The 20,250-nt window shown below is 54.9% G+C and overlaps 8 protein-coding genes across 8 annotated transcripts; 5 read left to right on the top strand and 3 right to left on the bottom strand.

Moving 5' to 3' along the window:
- Positions 1 to 540: 540 nt before the first annotated feature.
- Positions 541 to 3,076, top strand: G647_04602 (urease; the record flags this gene model as incomplete). The annotated part of the gene is made up of 3 exons (XM_008728943.1): positions 541 to 882; positions 940 to 2,616; positions 2,756 to 3,076. The coding sequence occupies 3 exons, from the start codon at positions 541 to 543 to the stop codon at positions 3,074 to 3,076; spliced, it is 2,340 nt and encodes a 779-aa protein (XP_008727165.1).
- An 818-nt stretch (positions 3,077 to 3,894) lies between these two features.
- On the bottom strand, positions 3,895 to 5,129 carry G647_04601 (uncharacterized protein; the record flags this gene model as incomplete). The annotated part of the gene is made up of 4 exons (XM_008728942.1): positions 3,895 to 4,463; positions 4,534 to 4,611; positions 4,673 to 5,009; positions 5,085 to 5,129. The coding sequence occupies 4 exons, from the start codon at positions 5,127 to 5,129 to the stop codon at positions 3,895 to 3,897; spliced, it is 1,029 nt and encodes a 342-aa protein (XP_008727164.1).
- A 360-nt stretch (positions 5,130 to 5,489) lies between these two features.
- Positions 5,490 to 7,580, bottom strand: G647_04600 (uncharacterized protein; the record flags this gene model as incomplete). Its single annotated transcript, XM_008728941.1, has 1 exon — positions 5,490 to 7,580. The coding sequence occupies one exon, from the start codon at positions 7,578 to 7,580 to the stop codon at positions 5,490 to 5,492; it is 2,091 nt and encodes a 696-aa protein (XP_008727163.1).
- Positions 7,581 to 8,950: 1,370 nt separating this feature from the next.
- G647_04599 (uncharacterized protein) lies at positions 8,951 to 9,829 on the top strand (the record flags this gene model as incomplete). The annotated part of the gene is made up of 1 exon (XM_008728940.1): positions 8,951 to 9,829. The coding sequence occupies one exon, from the start codon at positions 8,951 to 8,953 to the stop codon at positions 9,827 to 9,829; it is 879 nt and encodes a 292-aa protein (XP_008727162.1).
- A 457-nt stretch (positions 9,830 to 10,286) lies between these two features.
- G647_04598 (uncharacterized protein) lies at positions 10,287 to 11,495 on the bottom strand (the record flags this gene model as incomplete). The annotated part of the gene is made up of 1 exon (XM_008728939.1): positions 10,287 to 11,495. The coding sequence occupies one exon, from the start codon at positions 11,493 to 11,495 to the stop codon at positions 10,287 to 10,289; it is 1,209 nt and encodes a 402-aa protein (XP_008727161.1).
- Positions 11,496 to 14,506: 3,011 nt separating this feature from the next.
- On the top strand, positions 14,507 to 16,485 carry G647_04597 (uncharacterized protein; the record flags this gene model as incomplete). The annotated part of the gene is made up of 3 exons (XM_008728938.1): positions 14,507 to 14,723; positions 14,776 to 16,089; positions 16,145 to 16,485. The coding sequence occupies 3 exons, from the start codon at positions 14,507 to 14,509 to the stop codon at positions 16,483 to 16,485; spliced, it is 1,872 nt and encodes a 623-aa protein (XP_008727160.1).
- Positions 16,486 to 16,931: 446 nt separating this feature from the next.
- On the top strand, positions 16,932 to 18,263 carry G647_04596 (uncharacterized protein; the record flags this gene model as incomplete). Its single annotated transcript, XM_008728937.1, has 2 exons — positions 16,932 to 17,199; positions 17,251 to 18,263. 2 exons carry the CDS (start codon positions 16,932 to 16,934, stop codon positions 18,261 to 18,263), a joined length of 1,281 nt encoding a protein of 426 aa, XP_008727159.1.
- Positions 18,264 to 18,384: 121 nt separating this feature from the next.
- G647_04595 (uncharacterized protein) lies at positions 18,385 to 19,664 on the top strand (the record flags this gene model as incomplete). The annotated part of the gene is made up of 2 exons (XM_008728936.1): positions 18,385 to 18,441; positions 18,564 to 19,664. 2 exons carry the CDS (start codon positions 18,385 to 18,387, stop codon positions 19,662 to 19,664), a joined length of 1,158 nt encoding a protein of 385 aa, XP_008727158.1.
- Positions 19,665 to 20,250: the final 586 nt, after the last annotated feature.

Here is a 20,250-nt window from a genome sequence, read left to right as displayed (position 1 = left end):
CCAGGATTAAGCGTGCCTCATGCCACTTTGAGATGCTCCTCTGCCCCGCATCAGCCCCTCGACCATGATAGGCCGAATGGGCACAGATAAACGATGGTCGATGCCATGGTGCGGGACCGAGTGTGCTTGACAAGCTGGACTTGAATCTGCAAAGAATCCAGAGACAAGCAGGCGAGCAGAATCACCATGCAGCTCGTCCCAAAAGAGGTACGAACAGACGACTGTAACAGCATGGCGCGATAGAGCATAATGTTGACACCGTCGACGACACAAATAGCTAGATAAGCTCGTGATATCCCAGCTGGGACTCCTGGCACAACGGAGACTCGCTAGGGGAGTCAAGCTCAATCATTCTGAAGCTTGCGTGAGGCCATCTCAATCCATTATCTAAGGAAATATCTGTTGACATGCTCTCCAGGCTCTGATCGCCAACAATCTCCAAGAGGTACCTGCATGGAACTGGGACGCCGCTCGGATATTACGTACTGATTTCACGCGTGGCAGCTCATTCGCGATGGGAATCATTCTGTCGCCGACCTCATGTCCATTGGCAAGACCATGCTCGGTCGACGCCATGTTCTCCCCTCCGTCGTGTCGACCTTGACCGAGCTGCAAGTCGAGGGCACGTTCAAATCGGGTACTTACCTTGTGACTGTCCATCATCCCGTCAGCTCCGACGATGGCGATCTTGAGAAGGCGCTCTACGGCAGTTTTCTTCCAGTTCCGTCGAAAGATGCATTTCCGCTCGCCGATGCAAGTGAGTATGAGAGCGCGAAAATGCCAGGCGCCGTCGTTCCAGTCAAGGAAGGCAAGATCACGCTGAACGAAGGGCGAAAGAGAATCCAGCTAAAGGTCACCAGCAAAGGTGACAGACCGATACAGGTACGCAGGGATACAGTTTTGCCCTCGCCCCGGTCCAGCTAATCTCTGTCTCGGCAGATTGGCTCGCATTATCACTTCATCGAGACGAACCCTCAGCTCGAATTCGACAGAGCCAGAGCATATGGTTTCCGTCTGGACATCCCAGCCGGTACCTCTGTACGCTTCGAACCGGGAGACACCAAGACGGTAACTCTCGTCGAGATTGCAGGCAACAAGGTCATCCATGGTGGCAACAACATTGCGTCAGGCGCAGTCGACGTCTCTCGCACTGACGAGATCATTCGGAAACTTCAAGAAGCCGGATTTGCGCATACACCGGAGCCGGCAGGCGACCTGGCCCACATCGACGTTGCGGCTATGAGTCGAGCCGATTACGCTGGTATGTTTGGACCTACGACTGGCGACCTTGTACGACTTGGATCCACGGATCTGTGGATCAAGGTGGAAAAGGACATGACGGTCTATGGTGATGAATGCAAATTCGGGGGCGGCAAGACTATTCGCGATGGTATGGGTCAGGCGTCTGACCGCAAAGATGAAGATGTACTCGACACGGTCATCACCAATGCTCTGATCGTGGACTGGTCTGGCATCTACAAAGCTGACATCGGTATCAAGAACGGTGTGATCGCGGCCATCGGCAAAGCTGGCAACCCCGACGTCATGGAAGGTGTCGATCCAAACCTGGTCGTCGGGAACGGCACAGATGTCATTGCAGGCGAACACAGCATTGTCACCGCCGGCGGGTTCGACTCACACATCCACTTGATCTGTCCTCAGCAGGCTTACGAGTCCGTCGCGGCCGGGATAACCACATACTTGGGAGGCGGTACCGGGCCCAGCACAGGCACAAACGCAACCACCTGCACGCCAGGCAAATGGCACATGAAGCAAATGCTCCAAGCGCTCGACTCGTTCCCAATCAACTACGGCGTTACAGGCAAAGGCAATGACAGCTCGCCCGTGGCACTTCGAGAACAATGCGAGGCTGGAGCGTGTGGGCTCAAATTACACGAAGACTGGGGCACGACCCCTGCCGCGATCGACACGTGCTTGTCTGTCTGCGATGAATATGACGTCCAATGCCTCATCCACACAGATACGCTGAATGAGTCTGGCTTCGTGGAATCCTCCATCGCAGCCTTCAAGGGCCGGACCATCCACACGTACCACACCGAAGGCGCCGGGGGTGGCCACGCACCGGACATCATTTCCGTGGTCGAGCACGCCAACGTCCTCCCTTCTTCCACAAATCCCACAAGACCGTATACCAGGAATACGCTGGACGAACATCTGGACATGCTCATGGTGTGCCATCACCTCTCCAAGAACATCCCCGAAGACGTTGCGTTTGCGGAATCGCGCATCCGCGCCGAGACCATCGCGGCCGAAGACGTGCTCCACGACCTCGGCGCCATCAGCATGATGTCCTCTGACTCCCAAGCGATGGGCCGTTGCGGAGAGGTCATCCTCCGGACATGGAACACTGCGCAGAAGAACAAACAGCAACGCGGCAGGTTGAAGGAAGACGAAGGCACCGACGCCGACAACTTCCGAGTCAAGAGGTACGTATCCAAGTACACGATCAACCCGGCCATCACACAGGGCATGAGCCACATCTTGGGGTCCGTCGAGGTAGGCAAGTTGGCGGATCTGGTCCTGTGGAAGCCCAGCAATTTCGGCACGAAACCGAGCTTGGTGTTGAAAGGGGGGATGATCGCGTACGCCCAGATGGTGAGTACATAAATCACGTTGTCTGCCCCCCCCCCCCCCCCTTTTTTTCAATACTACCTTTTTCTCTCGCCAGAAGGGCGCCTGAGGGCCGCCTCAGCCTCGCGCGACCGGTTCAAATACTGATGTTCACCGTCTCCAGGGCGATCCCAACGCCTCCATTCCGACCGTCCAGCCGGTGATCATGCGTCCCATGTTCGGCGCCTACGTGCCGAGCACGTCCATCACGTTTGTGTCCGGCGCGTCCATCGCCTCGGGCAAGGTCGCCAGCTACAATCTCGCCAAACGCGTCGAGGCGGTCAAGCATTGTCGCACCGTCGGCAAGAAGGACATGAAGTTCAACGACTCGATGCCCAAGATGAAGGTCGACCCGGAGTCCTACCGGGTTGAGGCGGATGGCATGCACTGTACGGCCGAGCCCGCCGAGGTCGTGCCCTTGGGACAGACGTACTACGTGTATTGAGTGAGTGAGTGAGTCTAGCCGTGCCCTTGGGACAGACGTACTATCGTACTATGTGTATTGAGTGAGTGAGTGAGCGAGTCTAGGTCAGGGGGCTGACGGTAGGGGCTAATAGTAGCGGCTGGCGACCAATGGGGGCCCCGTGGTGACAAACACGGTATGGTATGTACCTATGTACCTATGTACCAGCGATCAATGAGTTCGAGGCGGGGGAGGGGAGTTTGTGCATCGAACGCGTATGTAATTATCGCACCGGCGGGCGGACCTTCCACCACGAAGGTCGTGCATAAGATGAAGTTTTAAGCCGGCTTCCCGCTTTCTCGGCGCAAAGATCCCAGAGTCGCACAAGAAGTGGCGGAGGAAGTAGAGAGTATAGGTAGCGCGGGTTTGCCATGAACAAGCGGTGAAGATTCGTGGTTTGAGTAGAAGAGTAAATAGGTGAGTGAGTGACCTTATGCAAGAGACTAGCATCCCACGCAGAGGGGTCCCGAGGCTGCTTACTGTACAAGAACATATACTGTGTTGGACAGTTTTTTTTTTGATTCTATATATATGTGTACAACTAGAGCTTCATCGAGTGGTTGTACATTTTTCTAAACCTCCAAGGGGCCTCTTCCGGGGAAACCCTGTTTCCAGGTCCTGGTCCTCCGAAACGGATGTCTCCCTCGAGATCCTCTGCTTCTAGCTCCCGGCCCTCCGAATCGGATGTCTCCCTCGAGATCTTATCGAAGGGACGTCGGAGGAAGTGTCAAGATCAGTCGTCGCTTTAGAAAGCAAGCCCGTCTATGTACGAAACAATTCGGCTGCCCCCCGTGACACGCTTAGAACTTGAAGACTTGCTCCTTGGTGTACCCCAGTTCCTTCAAAATGCCCGACAACTCGCCCTGATCCTGGGGACTGACCTTGGGCCCGCTGACGGCCTTGTACAGGCCCGGCGGCCCACAGACGAAGATCTTGATGTTCTCGGTCTTGGGGTCCGGAATCACCTCCTTCAACAGTTCCTTGGTGATGAAGCCTTTGCCATAGGGCCACGACTCGGGGGGATTATCCAGCGTGTAGAACACGCGGAACCGCTGCGGGAATTCTTTTTCGAGGTCCGAGAGTTCCTTCTTGAGCAGGATGTCTTCCTCCTTGATGTTGCCGAAGATGAGCGACACCTTGGTTTTGTCCTCGGGGTTCTTGGCGATCGCGCGGATGAGCTGATACATGGGCGTGATGCCCGTGCCGCCCGAGATGAGCGTGATGTGGCTATGCTTGTTAGGAGACCAGGGGTATTTCGGGATGGGGCCTTTGAAGCTGAGCGTGTCGCCTTCTTTCAGGCCATGGATGTGTTCCGACATGGGACCTTTGGGGTAGACCTTGACGAGGAGTTCAAGATAGCCGCGCGCGTCTGCGAGGGTGTAAGTTGGTTTGTAAGGGATTGTAGTGGGACAAGTCGAGTGGGTGGGGAGGGACTTTACCTTCATCGTTGATGGGAGTATACGGTCTGATCACGGGCTTTTCTGCGTCCTCTGGCTTGAATTTCGTGATGATGGCAGCTTTGAGGCGCCCACGGTCAATGACTCTCCCACTTGAGATTTCCACTAGCTCAAAACTTACAAGCAACATTGAGACCCGAGACGTGCTCCTCGTCAGGCAGTGCAAACTTGAACCTCTTCGTGTTATGGTTGTAGGGAATGATCTCCTTGAGCTTCAGATCAACAAATCCTTGCTCTCCACCGGTGAAGGTCTTGCCCGGGGCTTCTTCCTTCTGCTTGTTAATGTTCTTCTGGTCTTCGGTCGACTGCGACGGTGCTCCGTCGGTCTTGGAGGTCTTGCTGGATGAGCCTAGGAAGTTGTACCCCAGGATACCCGTGCCGATGGCGGCGGCGCCGACGATATACGGTGTTGATGAGGATTTCGGGGCTTGTGCTTCGGACGCGTAACCACGGATGCTCTGCGCAAGAAAGTGAGCGTGAGTTCAATCGGACTCCTCAAGGTGAAGCATGATAGAGACGGAGGCTTTCCGTACCTGGCGCACAGGCCCGCAGGCCCTCAGAACAGACCTTGCAAGCATGATGGATCGGGTGAGGGAGGATGGTAATAAGGGACGACTGGTGAGGGAAGCGAAGGGCGGAGGTGAACAAAATGTGAGATCGAGTTGAGCTGGAGATGCATAAATCACGATTGCGTCAATTGGGATCTAAAGCTCGCCTGAAAGTTCATCGGCGCCACCAATCGAATTGCTTGCCCACGGCGAGGGTCTCGGTACTGAACCGCCCTGGAGTCGTGTCATGGCCGAGCTACAATAGCTGGAGCCCAGTACTGAGTGCTCGCTCTACATGATACGAGGTGGGCTCTTTGGCCTATATTTCAATCTTATCGGAAGCGACATCTTCCCTACATCGAACAGCGACCGAATCTCAAAGAACCCATTCTACAGCTCAAGCTCCTCCTCGTCGTGGCCCGGGTGGCCAACACTTCTTAGAGGGACAGAGTCCCATTCGCTAACGTCGTTATGGAGAATCGCATGTCTCGCAGCAAAATACGCATCAATTCTTGCTTGCTTTCTCTGCGAGTTCTCGATGCGAAGGTGCGATGACCTGTGTCCACACAACGTCAAAACCTCATGGGTGGCCTGGGGTTCCTGATCTCTGAGACCATTGTGTACATGGACGCCCATGCTAGAATCCAATGGCTGGTCAGGTTGACTGTCAAAGGCCGAGGATGAAAGAGGTTGACTATCAAAGCCATCAAACGAGGTATTGCCGTCCAGTATAGTATGATGTTGCCAACCCGCATTCTCTATCTTTCCAAGGCGATGATCCCGTGGAGTAACAATATTCTCTTCCTCAAAGAGCTTCGAAGGCGACTTCGTATCTTCTGGGCTGCTTGCTTTGATGGGAGAAGTGAAGACGACCGGGCTCGAAGGCTCATAGCAGCCACCATTCTGGGACTGGGTTCTTTGAGAGTCATCATCGTCGTCGTCGTTTCGTCTCCTCTTACCACGAACCCCGTTGGACACTCCGTTATGCCCTTGCAATGCCGCGACGGCATTCCTCGTCTCCTGATCGTAGTAGAACACCTGCTCTTGACAGAGATCTCCGAAGAGAGATTCCATGCTAAGATCTTCTGACCACGCTTCCAGACTCACAGTGCAGGGACAGATATCCCTCGGCCTGAACACGCCGACGAGGTGGCGAAGCTCGTTGTAGGAGGAATGACGGGAGTAAGGGAAATGGATTGTGTCGTTCTGAGCAACAGGCTTCGGGTGTTTTTCTGAAGGCGCGTTCCGGAAAATCGATGTGTTCATCTCATTGAACTTCTTTGATACCAAAGTCACGAAATCTCCAAGCTTGATAGAATCGTCGTCTTCAACCTTCACTTCCTCAGCTTCATCAAGAATCATGGACAGATCACAGCCGACTCTAGGTCGTGATAGGGCCTGCGCTAGTTTCGATCTGATTTCCTCACTGTCGGCATATGAGGCGCAAAGGGTCAACAGCTGCACGATATTCGCGCTTTCCTCCAGCTTAAGTTGCGCCTTGGGATAGAGGTCTCTCCAGCCTCCTCCAGCTCCGAGCTCTCTAACCTCGCTCCCATCTTTGAGCCTCGAGATGATGGGACTAATCCACACAACGCTCCTGGTGTTTTTGATCTGGGAATGGCAGTCCAGCCCAGGCTCGCAGCTGTGAATCCTGGCCGTCTTGTCATCAGTGAGGCAACCCTGTAATCGACTATTGCCCAGCGTAAATCCGGTGAGAGCGGCACTCTCGGTGTCATTACCGTCACGAAATATCCCCAACTGGTAGTCATTCACGTGGATCTGAGATTGCAGGAAATTGGATAAAGCAACCCAGACAGCTTCGTAACCGAGCGTCCATGCCCGGAAATAGAAGATTGTATCCTGAGGGTATTGGGCGACTTTCTCGAGAAGTTCCTGTAATCCTTGGGCTTTCGTAGGGAACTCCTTGTACGGCTCGTCATGGGTAGCGAAGGTGGTATCGAGATAGATGCAGTCAAGGCGTTTGAGGCCACACGCATAAGGCAAGAGGACTGGGTTTTGCACGATTGAATTCACCCACCAAGGTTCAGCTCTGACGTCGCCCGTGTAGACAATCGCTCTGCCATCACCTTCGACAAGGAACATCACAGCCCCAGGGCAATGATTGGCATCTAGCAAAGTCACCCGGATGACCGATCGCGGGCCCAATTCGATTTCGGTAGCGGTATTCAAAGGCACTGCTCGCAGGATGTTTTTCAAATGCTTGTACTGCTGCTTTCGCGCTTCGAGTATGCCTTTCGCAAAATTGATGCGGTGCGGGTACTTCTCCATCTTCAGCAAGATGCGCTTTGTGGTCGCTGAGCAGTAGACAAACGGCATCTTGACGGACTCCAGGCCCATCAGGTGATCGCTGTGGACATGGCTCAGGAACAACGCGGCGGGTGGAGGTCTACCGGGATGATTCCTGAAGTAGTCTATCCTGATGGTGGGGAATTCCTTGACCAGGCCGTCAAACGTCGACATTGTTGTCGCCTATGACTCGAAAATGAGAGCCCAGCGAGGCAACTCATACCTAATGACGGTGCGGCGTGCCAGGTGCACCGAGGTCTCCTTGTCGAAGATAGTCAGTGCGCCCGCTGTATCCAAGCAGGTGCTGAACAAAGACTCGCTCTGCCTGAACATCTATCACGCAGACAGGCTGCACTGGTTGTCGTTGAAGGCAGCCTCCCACACTGCAAGGCTGCACTATCTGCCACACCCCGCAGCGTCAATCTCAAGCCGATCCTGAAAAGGTAGTCTTATTCCAGGTGGCGGCTTGAAACAGGCGACCAGTCAACAGGCCACTTGGGACGGATCCCTGGCCAGCCAAAGTCGTGACCTTGTTTGACCCGAGGATGGGGGCTGTCAGGAGCTGTCGCATTGGAAACGCTGGCGGAAAGAGGATTGGAAGAGGCTCGGCCACGCAGAAACAAAGGCGTAATAGGCAGCTGCTTATTTGTTCGTCTGACCCAGACTGGGTTGGCACACATGCACAAGCTGGCTGACCTGGCCACCTGACAAACAGGAAAAGACACCTGGAAGCGGGTGTGGTCGTGGTGAAGGACACGGACCTGATTCACAGTTCGTGAAAGCAACCAAAGCTAGTAACTTTGTAGTCTGGTGGAGAGTGAGTGAGTTGGCAGATCCAGTCAAGCGCAGGAAAGAGTGATCAAAGGATGAGTTTGCCAACGCACAATGCTGCTGCCGGCAGAGTTTGCATTACTGAGTACATTCTTCATCCGGCATCTCTACGGAGGATGTTGATCGCCATCTGAACCGTAGCCGCCGTGTCAGTTGCCGCTGTCAAGGCTGGCAAGGTCGATAAGCATCGTCAGCGGCGGCACCAGCGGGGTCATGGACTGAGCGCATTTGGTGTAGTCGTACCTGGAGCTAGAGGCACGATCATCACGGCCTGCATCCTTCATCCCTGCCTGCAGGTGACGGACGGCTCTCCAGCCTAGAATCTGGCACAGTCTCTTGCATTCCATCGACAGTCTGATCCTCCACAACTCCTCACCCCTACGACAGAGCACTCCTTGGCTCGCAAACACCTCAAAGCCACTACTTCGTGTCTACAATCCCCTTCCGTACCCAGAAGCTGAGACGCTTTCCCGGCGTCGATACGTCGGCTCAGGTGATCTTGACCCGGCTGAACAGCTCCGAACATCCTGAAGATCAGCCGCCCACCGACCTCCAATCCTCGGTAGCCGATCGTATTCCACCCACCGAACAGTCACCTGCGAAGAGATCAAATCCCTCGTCCTCGCGCTGGTGAACATTTACTGGTTGCACGAAGCACCTCCCTGCAAGACCGAGAGTCGCCTCTGTGACTACTTGGCTTGGGACAACCCAAGATGAGGAAACCATCTATTCCAGAGTTGATTTACCAGAAGACCTTTCCCAAGCCGAAGCAAGGCGATCCAGTCTCATTCTATGCACATGTGCAACGCTATATTGTGGGTGAGGTCCGTGTTGAAGTCCAGAATTTCTATGGCGCCCTCGATACCCTTGAAGCCCAGTATCCCGGTCTCGACTACTGCTTTCCCCCTCATCGCCGCCGACTATCGAGGTACCCCTGGCATAGACGCCTGTTCCGTGTGTTCGATGAACTGGGCTTGACCGGCAACGAGATATTGAATCTGTGCCAGTGGGAGGGAACCAGAGCTGCAAAGGAAAGATATGAGCGCGAGGCAGGAGTACAAGTAAGGACAACCACCGCCGACGAAGTCGTGGCAGCGGTCCCGGGAAACGGCCCAATTGCAATCTTCGAGGATTTGTCTCGGCCAGCGTCTGTGGGTTCCACATCTTTGAGCAACCATACGTTAGTTGGCGCTCTAGGGAAAGAGGGAGATAAGTCTGGCGACGTTGAAGACCCTCCGTCACCGCCCGAAGACGACGTTATCGACCTACTACGGTCCGCGATACAGTCTCGCCTCCTAGGGGACTCTATGTCCCTTGATCACGCTCGAGAGCAGTGGCTGAAGGAGATCCTGGACGGACGTGGCGAGATTGACGTGGATGCAATCATGGCCGCAATCGAGACTTTGGAGCCCGAGACCATTGGCGTTCCTCAGCAGGCAGATGAGACGGACGATGCAATGTCACGCTCACCCACTCCTCAGTCACCGGGCCTCGCTTATGATACCACCACTCCTCTTGACCGGGCAGTAGCCGATCTCCGTCGCGTTCAGTCACTCTTCCTCCAGAGATCACAAACAGAAGCAGCCAGGTGAGATGTTTTCCGGCCAAATTGGTTCCTGTTGTCACCATCTTGGGGGGCTTTGGCATATTGGGTGATAGCGCAGACGAGTTTTGGGAGGCACGTTTGGCTTTTTGCATGGATACCTCAAAAGTTGCGGAGTTTAAAGCATGGCGTATTGGAATGATGAGCGATTAAGGCTCCGGTGCATAATCTTTCGGCGTTGGACAGGTCCAGAACCACTTACTCGGCCCTGATGTGCTAGGCAAGCAGAGCAATGGCAAAGACGACGATTCTTAATGGCAGGGGTAAAGGCAAGAACTGCTGTATGGGCGCGAATTCGGGAGCAAACCAGGGATAGGCGAGGTAGTCAACCGGGCCAACAAAGAGACGTTGGAGGCATTAGATCTGGGCTTTCATGTGCAGGGATTAATGCATATCTTACAGGAACCCGCCCTTTCTGGTGTTTCCTAAACTTGGGCTCTTCGACATCAACTCGCGGTATTCTTCTTGACCACCCCTCTCGCGAATTCGCCAAAAGTCAACCGGGTCTTCAGATCGACCACCTCATCCAAATTCGGCTGCGTGAACACAGCCAGGGTGTTCCTCGCTATCCTGCCCTTTCCCTGCACACTATTGGCATCCACGCCGCGCACGAAGTGCGGCACCGCTTTGAACCGCCCGCCCGTGATCAGTTCCAAGGCCTCTCCCGTCTGAAATGCCAGTGCCCCCCGTGGGATGCCGACCTTGTGGATCTCCTGGCTCCGCGACAAAATGTACAGACCGGACGACGGATCGGGACTCGATGGCAGTTCGTCCAAGCGCCCAGAGCTTTCGTCGACGAACATGGCGGACGTGAGGCCCGTGAGACACCCGTGGTCGAGGTGCGTGCTGCACCAGGAGTCGTCTATCTCCAGCTGTGGCGGTGTCTTTTCGCCGTCCGATGTGGTGCCGTTGACGGCGGGCCCATTGCTCTTCGCCGCCTCCGGTTCGTGCGCGGGTTCAGCCTCGGGCTCAGACCCGGTCGGGAAATAATGCAATAGCCTCGCCTTTGTGGTCTCGCTCTGCTGCACCATGCGCTCCAGATATCCGCTCTCGTAGCCTTCAATCTCGCTCTCCGCGAAGCGATCGCACGCCCGGGCCACCAGCACGGCCGTGTCGATGATCAGCTTGATCAGGTCTTCGGCGTCGGCCCTGAACCCGGGCACCGACGCCATCGCCGCCGCGACTGCACCCTGATTGCCGTGGTTGTTGTCCTCGGCGTCGGCGTCTTCGTCTTCGTCTTCCTCTTCCGGCGGCCATACGTTCGGGGCGGTATATTCTTCGAAGCCTGGGAATTTGGCCCCGTCCGCACCGTCGAGTGCGCTGTCCTTGTAGAACGCGCAGTTGATGTAGTAGCTGCCCTTTGCGGTGTCGACGACGCCGGGCCTCAAGGTCTCGACGCCATGGGACCAGCCGACGAGGTATTTCGCGGCCGGGTTGGTGAGAGACGCGAGCGTCTGAGCGGGCAGGTGGGCGATGCGGGAGGCGTTGCTGAGCACGCGCTGGCGGAGGGGCGCGAATTTGTCCGGCAGGTCGGTCACCACGAGGATTCCTAGGGAGGAGGGGCCGAACGCTGACAAGAGCGTCGAGAAGGGGACGGTGCCTTGTTGGAGGTCGGTGAGGGAGACCGTCACGGGCGTCGCGTGCGTGAATTTCATGGCGTGACTTTCCGAGGGTATGCCCGTACAGCGCAGGTATATACCTACCTAGTATCGAGGTGTTGTTTCGTAGGAGTATACGGACTGAGTACCTAGTAGCGAAGAAGGTCGATTGTGGCGGCGGCGGTGGTCTTTCAACTCAGTTCCGCATGCAGAGGTCACAGTGGCGGGCTGTCCGGAGGGTCATGTCGCCGCCTCTCGTGTTCAGTGTGTGCGAGTATACAGTAAAAAGAATGGCCACCTCCCATGTCTGTGCAGTCTTGAGTATCGTCCTCCTATTCGGTGGTGCTGTGTGCGGTGGTGAAATGCAACACTGTTTATCTTTTTTACCCCACAGTGGGATGGCGGAGGCGCCTGAGGGTCGCGATACGTACTCGGTGGATTAGCGTTGGCCGCTTCGGCGACCTCCGAGCGATCACGCTTGGGTTTGGGTCCGCAGTACCGTACCTCGCCATATTACATTGGCTTTGTCCAAATATTCACGGTCCACATGGATCTATAACGAAGAGACTGCGCGAAGAGGATCGGATTCTATGTGTACAGTCAGGTACTGCGGACAAGCAGTCCACTGAACCAACGCCAACCACCCAGTCATGCTTCGCTTGCCTTTTTCAAGAACTCAATCAAATATCGACGGCCGTGTCTCATCCGCGCCTTTTTCCGTACGTTTCTTCCAGATATGAGTCCAAGTCGGCCTGATACCGACTTGTCCTCGATGATCTTCTGTTCCTGCGCTCTGTGTCTCTGCAGGATCGCGGATCCAGCTCTTCATAGAATGGCTGGCGCCTTCTCGGCTCGCAGTCGCCGTCCTCCCAACGGTCGCCGCTCTTCCTGTACGACCCGGCCTCAAAGTCTCTCCTAACAGGCCGGCTGGCCTGCTGCGGTTGTGGTGTCAGATGAGTTCCATTGCCTTCACAGACCTCTTCCGTCGTGCTTGACTCGAACACGCCGCTTGCGCCGAGGAAAACACAGCGATTCCAATACGGATCGTTCCTCGTGTTTTGGTCCATCGGTCCCCCACGCCGCATCGGTTGTAAAAGTATCGCGGCCGATGAGCACCGTGCACAGTATTTGCCGGCGCATCCAAAGGTCGGCCGGCTGGGGCCTGGCCGAGGGTGCAGAACAGCAATGCGGCTGAAAAAGCAAGGGCACGTATGCCAATTTGTGCGCTTGTACAGCTTCAGTGATGGTAGGGATAGAGGCTTCGGCTGGCTGTCGGCGGTGTTGGGCTGGGCCCCAGGAGACTGATATGGACGTTTGGACAGGTACGAGAATAGAATCTTGGCGTCTGTGGACGAATCTGCCGTCGCGTTATGTGCAGCAGACGAGTTTGAGGTTGCGACGGAGTGGAGGACAAAGGGACAGAGGGGCACGAGCAAATTACACATGCTGAACTCGAGGTGGGTGGAGAGGCTGAGGCTGTAGAGAGTTCAATCGGGCGCCGTCTATTGCAATATTGATTGTTGTGGGTGTAGGACGACAACGAGTTCAGAGAATGCAGTTTCATAACCGACAGCGAGGTATCACTTACATTCTTTTCTTCCTCTTCGCAGATAGGCAGACATGACAACTATGGGCCACAAAGAACTTTGGACCAAAGCCGAATGGATGACAAAGGCTGGAATGCGAACTGGCGATGGCCAAAGGACCGCATATGGAGGACGCTGATTGGTCTATACGGCGAGGCAAGGCAACAGATGCCTGCAGGCTTGGAGCACGGTTGGATGCTCTCAGCCTCAAACAACCCTGCATGGCGGGCATCTTGTGACGTTCGGGAGTTGCTGCGAGAGCACCACGCCGACTTCTGAGAGAAACAGGCAGATGGCGGGGTGAGTCAATTTGGATGATTTGAATCTTCTCGCAACAGCCACCGACGTGAAGCAACACTCACCCAACGCTACGAGTACAAGGCCCGTCTGATGAGTCACCACATCAAGCGTATGATTGGTACCTAGGCAGGTGATTCGACTTCAGGCTTCGTACCTATCTGCGACGACAGGAAATGCGAGGATTTAATACATTCTGTGCTGCGTTAATAAGGAAAGTACTGTGAGGAACTGTGAGAAGGAGGACTTGACACAGACTGGTTAATCAAGCGCGCTGTCCTTATCTGAGAGTGCCACCAGCTCCATGTTCCACAACCTGTACTCCGTACTATCCTGGGAATCAGGGCTGGTCGGAACTCGTGCTGTCCATGCCGACTAGCGGCCCAGCGCTCAATCATTCCCATCCTGCAGGAGCAAGATTACATAGTGTCTCGTTGCCCTCGCCTCTCGGCCATAGATGTACGAAGCACAAACCCGCAGCGTCATCGGTCGGCGGCGGCAAGCTTGCACCGGTGCGCACGGCTGGTCTGCGTGCTGCTTAAATTACGCGCATCCGCCTTCTCCAGCCAATCGCAAGCCCCAACACGCTGAAAAGGTATTCTACGCCCTCCTATTTCGGCAGGTAGAGCTCAAGGTTGCATCTGACTATCAAAGAAGCTTCCCTCGTCGATTCCTCATATCTTGTTTATTGCTTGTCACCCCACAGGCTCCGTGAGAAACATCTCCGGAGAGATGTCGATCCTGCCAACGACTTCCGCGATGCTTAACCTCAATCTAGAAGCTGCTAGGCTATTGTCCAATCCTGTGTCCAGGCGGGCTACCTCGAAGTTCTTCTCCATGCTGTGCCACCGCCTTAGCGTAAGGGCTAGCGATCCGTGGAGAGCTTCAATGGTACCTTGATGCTTGTCTATCTATGGGCTATCTCTCGGAGCTGCCTCAGAATGGCAGACATGATGTTGTGGTGCGTTGCCGTCGACACTGCCGCTCCGCGAGGTGAAGCCAAAGGAACGCTGTCCACTCCGGCTACTACCTTGCCAATGTCCTTAAATATACCTAGGGCCCCCCCGAGCTGGTGTTAAAATACTTGAGAGAGGATCTGCTCCCGACTGACTTGTCGTTCGTTTTGTGTTACCCTGGTCGATGTCTCGAGCGATTGCAAGTATGGCCCCTCTTCGAGCACCCACCATGCTTGCCGCGGCACTGTCGCTGCTGAGCTGCTTCCAGCCGTCCTTGGTTGCAGCCGGTCCTGTAACTCGCCGCTCTGATCTTGTCGTGAAGGACTTCCATCGTGCTCCCAGGGCCTGGACAAACCTGGGCCGTGCTCCCACCGAACATCTGATCCACTTGACCATCGGCTTGTCACAAAGCCGCTTCGATGAGCTTGAGCGCCATCTGTATGAAGGTAAGATGCTTGGGGACGCGATAAAATCCAAGCCAAGCTAATTGAGATCAAGTCTCCGACCCCTCTCACCCACGCTATGGTCAGCACTTATCGGTTGACGAAGTCAACGAGCTTGTCAAGCCCTCGGACGATGCCTCCGCAGCTGTTCACGAGTGGCTGGAGGAGTATGGCATCGACATGGACCATCTTGCGTACAGTCCAGCGAAGGACTGGATCTCTATTCCGCTGCCCGTTTCGACCATCGAAGACCTGCTGAACACTGAGTACTCGGTGTGGGAACATCAAGACGGTTCGACCATTGTGCGCACTGAGGGATATAGCCTCCCACATTACGTCCACAAGCATATCACCACGATTCAGCCAACGAACTCATGGGCGCGTCTCGAGGGTCACAAGAAGAGAACGGAAATCATGAAACGCTCCGTGATCAATAAGCGCACCACTCATGTCCTTGAAGCCGCCGATACATGGGACCCACCGTCTTCAATTCCACCCCCAGAAAACTCCACCGTCTACGCCGCATGCAACTTTACCCATGTCACGCCAGACTGTGTAAGGACTCTCTATGGTACGATCGACTACGAGGTCAAGGCAGCGGGGTTGAACAAGATGGCCCACACAAATTACCTGGAGGAAGCCACAAATCGGTCCGACATCAGCCAATTCTTGACAATGTACAGGCCCGAGGCTGCCTCGTATGCCTATGAGTTTGAAGCTATCTCCATCGCTGGTGGTCTTCTCGATAACGGTACCAACGTTGCAGCAACAGGCCAAGACAGAGAGGCCAATCTGGATGCAGAGTACATGATCGGGATTGGCTACCCTACGCCCTTGATCGCCTATCACACCGGCGGCAGAAACCCGACCTTCGTTCCCGACATCAACACAGAGGACAACACCGACGAGCCCTTCTTGGTGTGGACACAGTATTTGGCAGGCCTGCCGGACGACGAGATCCCGCAAGTTGTCTCTACCTCGTATGGCGATGATGAGCAGACTGTCAGTCGAAGCTATGCTCAGGCGGTCTGCAATCAATTTGCTCAGCTCGGTGCTCGTGGCGTGTCACTTTTCTTCTCCAGCGGCGATTTCGGTGTGGGCACTGACGAGACGTGCATCAGCAACGAGGACAACACGACAGCCATGTTTATGCCATCTTTCCCGGCTGACTGCCCTTATGTGACAGCCGTCGGGGCGACTACCGGTTACCCTGAGTCAGCGGCGTGGAGGAAGTTGAGCAGCGGTCTCTACTTTAACAGTGGCGCTGGCTTTTCCAACTATTTTGACATGCCTGCGTACCAGGCCGAGACCGTCAACGCATACGTCGACGGCCTCGGAGGACTCTATGACGGTCTGTACAACAAGTCAGGTAAGTTGTCTTCCGTAATCTGGATGGGCACAACCCTCGTTCTAACCAACTACAGGCCGGGCGTACCCCGATATAGCTGCGATCGGTCAGCTCTTCCCTGTGGTCTGGAACGGCACTACCGTGAACTTGGTCGGCACGTCTGGCTCTTCGCCTATCGCCGCGGCCGTCTTCGCACTCCTGAATGACGCCTTGATCTCCGAGGGCCGTCCTCCAGTTGGTTTCCTTAACCCTTGGCTGTACAAGTCGGGTCACCTCCTGTTCACAGATGTCAACAATGGATCCTCTGCAGGCTGCAACACCAGCGGCTTTCCTGCGACGGACGGCTGGGATGCGGTCACCGGTTGGGGTACGCCGTACCTACCCAAGCTGCTTGAGGCTTTTGGCTTGGAGAAGTAAGCACAGCGATTCCAATCAGTGAACGGTCTTGTACATAGTCACTTACGATCAGGAAGCGGTACAGACGTTGTAATGAGGAATGAACATAATGCCTTCTCCAGCTACCTGTCATGGTCCACTCTGCTTTCGTTGTCGTTGTTAGCCGTCCTTGCGTCCTTTGCCTACCTCGATTCGCAGTATCCGTGACTGAAGTACGTCGAAGGCAAAGTACAGTGTTTCATATGAGGTAGCGGGTAAAATACATGCGCGGCCTCTGAATCAGAGGCTGATTTGCCGGCAACAAATCTACGCCAAAAGGGGCACCGTGCATACTGACAGCAACCTTGTACGACGTGAGATTTCGATTCAGCCTCACTACGGTACATGACAGACGACAAGTTGAACACTTCACCGTCGCAAACAGCGGACCAATTTCTTCTTCGAACGGACACTTTGAGGCCACCAATATGTCCAGCACACCAACCTGTGCGTTCTGGCTCCGAGGGAGATGCATGAGAGGAGCCTCCTGCAGATTCAAACACGGAGCGACCTCAGCAGATGAACCAGGCAAGGCGATGCTGGTTGACACTGGCAGGATTCTGGAAACGATCGAGCCTCACAGTCTTCGGGCACATGTCGACAACGACGATGATAGCGTCATCTCCCTGACTGGCTACGAATTCCTCTCGTCGTACAACTGGGTCGACGATGACAACCCGGTCATCTATGTCCCTGGTAGGCAGCGCTATCTTCTTAGGCAGCAGCAGCCTCGCTGATCAGTACTAGGAGCCCCTGCCATTTGGAAAGCCAACGAACCACCCTTCGAGGTCACCAAGGACCAAGGCGCGTACTTCATCGACCAGAACACTGCCCGTTGTGCCACATACCCTGCCGAGGCTCTTTTCCGGTCCCTTGCCGTCATGCAGCCGGACCTGAGCATGCGAGATTTTGACCTCGTCACCGACCGCAACTGCCTCCGCAAGTTATTACGCTTTGTCTGCGCTGACGTGGACCAGACGTTCCGTATCGACGTCCAGCTACAAGGCGACGTCATGTTTCTCTGCCGCTGGGAAGCCGAGCTCAAACGCATCATTCGTGGTCACGAAAACTTTGGCTACGGCCATAGCTTTGAGCACGCCACCACAATCTTCGACAAAGCCATACGTGACAGCACTGGACATCACCGGGTGGTTCGGTACAGCCTTGGAGGCGTCCGATGCTTGGTCCGATACGAGGCGGATGGGTGTACCGACGATGCAGGAGAGGCAGGTGGTAGAGCAAAGACCGCGGAGCGAGACGATACCGGTGATACAGATGATTTGCTCGGGGCATTGGAGTCAATGACAATTGCTCCAGCTCGGGTCAGAAAAGCGAACGGATCTGTGCAAGTGTTGGAAGAGGGTCGCGTGGTGCCTCCGTCCACCATTATCGAAATCAAGACACGAGCATCCCACCGCAGGCTGAAGATCGACGAGGTTCTTCCACAGCTATGGTTTGCACAAACACCGAACCTCTTGGTGGGCTATCACACGAATGGCCACTTCCAGGAAATACACAAGGTTCCGATGGAACCGGAATTCGAACGTTGGGAGAAACAGCATCAAGCCCACCTGAAGAACCTGGTCGCCCTGCTCAAGAAACTCCGCGGATCTGCCCGGTCGACCAAGGGTCAACGATGTGTGGTCGTAGGCATGAGAGGTCGGACTTCTCGGTTGCAGATTTACGAGTCTACCAGAACGAGGGCCGTCTTGCCTGAAGATATTGTCAACCTGCACGAGTGGGAGGAGAAATCACAGTAGCCGCGCAGAAGAAGGATACGGAGTACAGAGTACCCCGTACTTAAGGAGTCATCACCAGCAGATTGGTTACTGTAAATGTGTCTGTGCCAAGAGGCGCAGCACGCGACCCGCGTCTTTCGAAATGAGCCTCGCTCGTCTCCTCATCTCACTTCTTCCACAGCTGGTGGTCCTCAAAGGGGTAATCTCACGAACTGTCATCGTTAATCGTTGAAGCACTCCGCACTGCGTATGGCAGGACCTGAAAATGTAATTTGTCCCCTCAACGGTAAGTCGAGGAAGAGGTGTGTTAACCAGCCGTAGACACCTGTGCCTGGTAGACGTTTCCTTCCAGCGTCCTCTTCCTCTTCGACCACGAAATCAGTTGATCGGCCCTCTGCACGCAGGAACCCATTTTCTAGTTCGCGACCGGCGCCGGTGCCTTCCTCATCCTATCCCGTTGCAACACCGCGCTTCCAACAGTCAACGCAAAAGACAGATGATATCCAGACAAGCTTTGATGACGAAGCGGATAGCCCTCTCTTCAACGGGCGCCTTACCATAGCTTCGGGGGCTTCAGTCGATGTAGTGGACGATGATGAACGCTCTCCTTCGCCACTCTACAACCGGACTGGTGATCTAAGGGTAGACAGCCATTGGCACGCTGAAGACGAATCGTCACCTCTCCAACAGCGACAGGTAGCATTCGCGCATACCGCCAAGAGACGCAAGGTTATACATCCGGGAATCAGTGTCGCTGAGCTCATCAACGATTCTTCCCCGTCCGAAGACGATCGTTCTGACGATGTAGACCATCTGTCTGACGCCGAGTCTCCGGCTTCGTCGTCTGAGCTCGAGGACGACCTCCCATCGGCTGTACGACGCACCCCAAATGAAGAGTCTGGCCGATTTAGCCATTTCAGATCGCTGGCTTCGGAGCCGAATCGACCTGGTCCTAGCTCGAGACCGGCTTTCAGAACAAACCCCGAGGATATCTCACACGGACAAGCTGTCAGTGGGCCAGTGCTACCCGACATATTCTCCCCGTCGCGTCGAAAAGGCAAGAAAGACTATATCCCTGGCGGTACCGCAGATCTGGTCCGAAGTTGGGTGTTAGCTATTCCTACTCAAGAATCTCATGGTCACGGCCAATCACTTTCGGAGGAAGCGTTGTCCATAACCCAAGTAAAGACCGACAGCAGTGGGCGTTTCTGGTTGGCTACTGATGACAATGGCGCACTGTGGCTTCTTCCACATCAGCAAGAGAAAGCCGGAGCTGGCTCTCTTATGTCTCTGTCAACCCTTCGCCCTGGCGCTCGAATTCTGGTCAAAGGTCAAGCGACAAAGTGGAGTCTGAATCTCGACTCTTGTGGGTCGAGCACAGTGACTGTCGCTGCGTATTGGGAAATCGTCCTCCCTGGCTGAACGGTTGAAATATCGAGCAAAAGTCAATGTCATCTTCACCCATGAAAGACACAGTCCAGGAGACGGACTCGTGCCATTGTACGGAGTGGCTGCTAACGGCGCTCGAACGGAGCACGTCTCTATCCCTTCTGCCGGACGAGTTTGCGTTCGATCGAAGACGGGAGGGCCACTGATCTGACACCGTCTTTGGCGCAGACCGGTTTGCGAGACCCTGAAATCCTCGTAATACACGGCTCTCTTTTCGTGCAGAAGGATATCTGGAACGAGTCAACATATCGACGGTGTGACTGCCAAGTTAAGATATTTTCTCTGGAGACGCTGACCATTTCGACAGATGATCATCTAAACACTTTTTGGTCACCACCCGAGGTTCCACGGGTACTTTTTCAAGCCCTTCTCATTCGCTTGCAACATTTTTGCTCACAATATCCATCTCATGGCAACGAATCTGGAAATGGACAACACGTTTCTTGAGTGTCCGGGATATGTTCTTGAAGGAGGAGCTAAGGACGGAGCGTCGAGCATTGAAAATTCTCAGAGAGACCGGGAGAAAGGTCTCCACGTCTCTCCTGCTAATGACCGAGAT

The sequence above is a fragment of the Cladophialophora carrionii genome (genome assembly GCF_000365165.1).
Source record: "Cladophialophora carrionii CBS 160.54 unplaced genomic scaffold supercont1.3, whole genome shotgun sequence".
In the NCBI taxonomy this organism is placed as follows: Eukaryota; Fungi; Ascomycota; class Eurotiomycetes; order Chaetothyriales; family Herpotrichiellaceae; genus Cladophialophora; species Cladophialophora carrionii.
Note: the sequence above shows the minus strand (reverse complement) of the source record. Positions and strands in the feature narration are given on the sequence as shown.